At 43.6% G+C, this 5150-nt stretch overlaps 1 protein-coding gene across 1 annotated transcript; it reads left to right on the top strand.

The window, feature by feature from the left end:
• Positions 1-491: 491 nt before the first annotated feature.
• FAM220A (family with sequence similarity 220 member A) lies at positions 492-1728 on the top strand. The gene has a single exon (XM_008072914.1). The coding sequence runs from the start codon at positions 555-557 to the stop codon at positions 1311-1313; it is 759 nt and encodes a 252-aa protein (XP_008071105.1). The 5' UTR covers positions 492-554; the 3' UTR covers positions 1314-1728.
• Positions 1729-5150: the final 3422 nt, after the last annotated feature.

Genomic DNA, 5150 nt, shown 5'->3' with positions numbered 1-5150 from the left:
AGAACCCTTCCAGGCTGTCTTTTGGGGAAGAGAGTTTAGACATCAGATTGATTATTAAAGTCAATCTTCATTCCCTAAAAGTGGCTTGTCATGCCTGAGTCCTTGAGAATCATGCTCAAATAGGACACTTCAGTTAAGGCTGGGTTACATAATCAAGTCATCCAATTATATCCTGGTTAAAAGGAGGACAGATTTTTATTGAACTTATGCAAAGAACCATATTGGTGAAAAGCACAGAGCCTCTTAATTTGTTTTTCTTATTTTTAGGAAATACTGCACTAATAAAGTATTGCTCTTTTTGCAATCTCTAATGAGTAGGTTATCATTCTGTTTTTTATTATAGTGTAGGACTCATTGGTACCTGAGACTGTCAGAGAGATCTTGGTATTTGTTAGGAACCATTTGGTGAGTGTTTGATGCTCCTCGGAACCTCTGTCTTAATTGTGAACTTTAGTTTGGTTGTCTTTTCTAGGTTCATATTGAGATCCATTGAAGGCCCTCCCCTGACAGACGAAGGCGTGACCACAGGCTCACCGCATTCAAGAACACAAAGCATGAGGGACACAAGAGGGCCTCTCCACACCTGCCTGGCAAAAGTGAAGTGGGAGGGAGGAGGTGACTCGGACAAACTATTATATAGCCTTAAGAAAAGAACACAGAAGGAGAGCCCTTGTTCAGCAGATACACCTTCCTGGATGAATAAGCCTGCGGTTGTTGTAAATGGAAATTCACAGAATGAGGTGTTATCATTGGAAATGAAAAACGATCTGAGTGCAGCTGACCTCTTGCTCCACAATGACAATAAAGTGCTTCCATATTTGAATGAATCAATAAGAAGAATTTCAGCTTCAGCAGCTGCTCCAAGCAAGGCCATGAGTCTGCTCTGTGCTCCTACAGCAGAGTGTTTTTCTGGGGTGTCCCATGGTATGCAAGCTCTAGGAAGGGACTGGCTAGGAAAACAGCGCAGGGCCACGGACAGCCACACAGGACAGTGGCCCAAAGGAGAGCCTCAGGTGTCAGGACTGCCATGCCATCAAAAACTGTCAGAAATGGAGATTTTTAAGGATGACCCACCAAGTGATTTTCCTGAAGGACTAGGCTCTGAGTTGGAACCATCTTGCCTGCTCTCCATACTGCCTGCAATGCTGCCTGCAGGTCCTGAAGTACTTCTAAATGATGAGCCAAAACGTGGTTTCCTGGACTTTTTAAAGCCTATGTTTTTCGGAAAAACAATAGAATACAAGAATATGCTTTCAAGTGTAAAAAGTACCACAAATGGTCTGCAGATCACGCTGGGGTTACTAGCTCTATGATCTTTTGAATTAGCAAATCTGTTATGCCGTAGTTAAGGTACAAACAGAATAAAAATAGTGAGATTAATTTTAAAAGTTGTCTCAGATTGCTTTTGCATTAAGTCTGGATACAAACCATGCAACTCTTAAGTTCTTGCTTTGGTATGTATGCTCAGACAAACTTAAAAAGTCTGGTTTAAACTCAGAAAAAGCTGGTTAATGCTGAAGGAAATTTTTTAGCATGTTTTACATTGTGCTTCAAAAACATTCAGAACTGGGAAACTGTTTCAGAGGAACATTGATAATAACCTGTATAAATAATCAGATTAGAACTGATTTAACATGAAGCTCTCTATTTATCTTCAACACCCATTAAAGGGCTACTGTCCCAAATCCTGTGTGTCTCTTCAGCTTGACTCTGATCACCTAATGTTTGTGAAGTCTATCCCACCTTTCTTGTGTTGAGCTTTGCTGAGTTCATGGTACGCTGTTACAGTTTCTGCATTTTGTCGAGTGGTTTTAGTCTGCAACAAATTTGGTTTTCTTTCTCACATCCCTTTCCTTCTACTTGAAATGTAATTTAGACTGAGGCCCTATGGTGAAAGTTGCAATACTAAACTTACTTTTAGAATAATCCTTCCTCAAACTGGGAACCCTAGCAGTGTTACCTTAAACTAAAAGGAGTTTGAGGCTATTTGATGTAGCTCAGTTACAGAGAGGCAAATCAAAGATTTCCCTTATAGAAAGTTCCAGGCTCTAGGAATTGAGGTATCTTTTACACTAACATTTTTCTGAGGTAACTCTTTTTGTTATATTGATAATTTGGGGAATTATTGGTTGCATATATCAGTTTTTATTGTGTGCTAAATTACTATGCTGTGTGCTATTTTAGTGTTTGGGGAAATTAAAAATAAAATTTGTTCTTTAGCATAATAAGTATGATTTTATATGTGTGGTCTTGGTTCTCCTTGTGTTTTTATTAATGCTATCGTCTTCCTAATACTTTTGGAACATCAAAGTAGGTTGCTGATTCAGAAGAATAGAAACAGAGCTTAGAAAACAAAATGTAAAGGTAGATCGGAACTCAGCTCTCACTTTCCTCCCAGGAAATAATGAAATAGTGTACTGTGATCTGTGATCCTTTGGGGGTAGTGCTCGGAGAGTCTCAAAGTAAGAGCCTTTGCAAAACAAACCATCTCCAGCCAATCTAAATGACACCATCTTGATTGAGCAATTAAAACCCTGGTGAACAGACACTCCCTTTTGGTGTCACTGATGGATTGTGAAATGAGATGGGGACATGTTTCTTGTCAAGCCCTCCTTTTGCTTCCTTTTTTAAAGAAACACCAAAAAAACAGGTCGGGCGCGGTGGCTCAAGTGTGTAATCCCAGCACTTTGGAAGGCCAAGGTGAGAGGATGGCCTGAGCCCACGGGTTCGAGGCCAGCCTGTGCAACTTGGTGAGACCTTATCTCTACAATAAATAAAAAAATTAGCTGGGTGTGGTAGTGTGTGCCTGTAGTTCGGGTTACTTGGAAGGCTGAGGTGGAAGGATTGCCTGAGCCCATCAGGTTGATGCTGGGGTGGCCGTGAGCGTGCCACTGCACTCCAGTCTGGGCGATGAAGTGAGACTCTGACTCAAAAAATAAAACCAAAAAACCAAAACTAAGTTTATTTTTCTGTGAAGGACCTTTCCATGACTTATCAGCTGTTTTCTCTCCTTTGTTTTGTAAATTGCAAGTATTCCCTACTTCGCATCAAATGCTAAATTAACAAGTTTGAAATGCTTTCATATATGTGTACTTTTTCTAAAAGCAGTTTTGGGGAAAAGTTAACAATCACTGTTTTCTTCACATTAAGTTATTTGTTTGTTTGTTTTGAATTGGCATCTCACTCTGTTGCCCAGCTGGTGTGCAGTGGCACGATCACATCTACTGCAGCCTTGACCTGCTGGGCTCGGGCATTCCTTCCACCTCAGCCTTTCAAGTAGCTAGAACCACAGATGTGCACCACCATGCCCAGCTAATTTTTTTATTTATTTTAGAGATGAGGTCTCACCATGTTACCCAGGGTGGTCTTGAATCCGTGGGCTCAGGTAATCCTCTTGGCTCCATCTTGCGAAGTGCTGGGATTACAGGCATGAGCCACTGTGTCTGGCCACATTAAGTTTTTTGTAAACATACACTACACTGCAGTTTTTCCCTTTGGTGCTATGCTGTGTCCCTGTCTGAAGATGCCCTCTCCGATGGAAAAGTTCCAGGGAGAAAAGTTAATGACTCAAGGAAACTGATGATAAATGTACCATATAAAGTTTCATGACTGCAACTGAGTGCTGTGGCTCGTGCCTGTAATCCCTGCACTTTGGGAAGCTGAGGTGAGAGGATTGCTTGAGCCCAGGAGTTCGAGACCAGCCTGGACAACAAAGGGACCTTGTTTCTACAAAAATTTAAAAATTAGCCAGGCGTGGTAGTGTGCTTCAATAGCCCCAGCTACTGGGGTGGAGGTACTGAGCCAGAAGGGTCACCTGAGCCCAGGAGGTCAAGGCTGTGATTTGCCTCCAGCCTGCAATTGCACTCCAGCTTGGGCGGTAGAGTGGTACCCTGGCACATGCACGCAGTTTCATGACTGCAAAAGAAGGCCTTCTACAAACATTTTTTGTCTTTGAAGCAATTAGTACAGAAATTGAAATTTTTTTGAGTTGGAGTCACTCTGTCGCCCAGGCTGGAGTGCAGTGGCACACTCACAGCCACCCCAGCGTCGACCTTCTGGGCTCCAGTAATCCTTCTGACTCAGCCTTCCAAGTAGCCAGAGCTACAGGTGCGCACTACCACACCCGGCTAATATTTTTGATTTATTGTAGAGATGAGGTCTTGCCAAGTCGTCCAGGCTGGTCTCTAATCTACGGGCTCCCAAAGTGCTGGGATTACAAGCTGGGCACAGCTTGTTTTAAAAGAAGTATAGTTGGCCGGGTGCAGTGACTCATGCCTGTAATCTCAGCACTTAAGAAAGGAGGTGAAGCCGGGCTCGGTGGCTCAGCCTGTAATCCCGCGCCTTTGGGAGGCTGAGGTGAGTGGATCGCCTGAGCCCACAGGTTCGAGACCCGCCTGGGCAGCGAGACCTCATCTCTACAATAAATCAAAAAATCAGCCAGGCGTGGTAGTGCGCGCCTGTAATTCCGGCTACTGGGAAGGCTGAGGCGGAAGGATCGCCGGAGCCCAGCAGGTTGAGGCTGCGGTGACCGGGAATGGCCACTGCACTCCAGTCTGGGCGACATGACTGCAACTGTTATCTCTTCCATTTTATTTTTATCAAAACTTAATCAGATAAATTTTAAGAGTATCTACTTCCTTTTTTTTTTTTTTTTTTTTTGAATTGGAGTCTCTGTCACCCAGCCGGAATGCAGTGACATGCTCGCAATCACTGCTGTCTTGACCTGCTGAGCTCAGGTGATCCTTCCACCTCAACCTTACAAGTAGCTGGAATTATAGGTGCATGCCACCACGCCCTTCTAATTTTTTGATTTATTGTAGAGACAAGGTCTCTCCAAATTGCCCAGGCTGGTCTCAAACCCCTGAGCTCAGGCAATCCTCTCACCTCCGCCTCCCAAAGTGCTGGGATTACAGGCGTGAGCCACTGCACCCTACTACTCACTCTCATTTGCACTTTAAACCCTAAAAGTGTTAATTGAGAGCTGTATATTTGTATGATGAAAATTTGGAAAGAATGATTTTGTTTCTTTTTCTTTTTTTTTTGAGTTGGAGTCTCACTCGGTTGCCCAGACTGGAGTGCAGTGGCCGCTCCCGGCCACCGCAGCCTCGACCTGCTGGGCTCCAGCTATCCTTCCACCTCAGCCTTCCGAG

This window comes from Carlito syrichta, unplaced genomic scaffold (genome assembly GCF_000164805.1).
Source record: "Carlito syrichta isolate Samal-C Ts95f unplaced genomic scaffold, Tarsius_syrichta-2.0.1 Scaffold315497, whole genome shotgun sequence".
Taxonomy (NCBI): domain Eukaryota; kingdom Metazoa; phylum Chordata; class Mammalia; order Primates; family Tarsiidae; genus Carlito; species Carlito syrichta.
This window is presented reverse-complemented; position numbering and strand designations above follow the sequence as displayed.

Bases quoted from the DNA above. Each gene is read 5' to 3' on its own strand.
- FAM220A (XM_008072914.1), top strand. From the start codon at position 555: ATGAGGGACACAAGAGGGCCTCTCCACACCTGCCTGGCAAAAGTGAAG.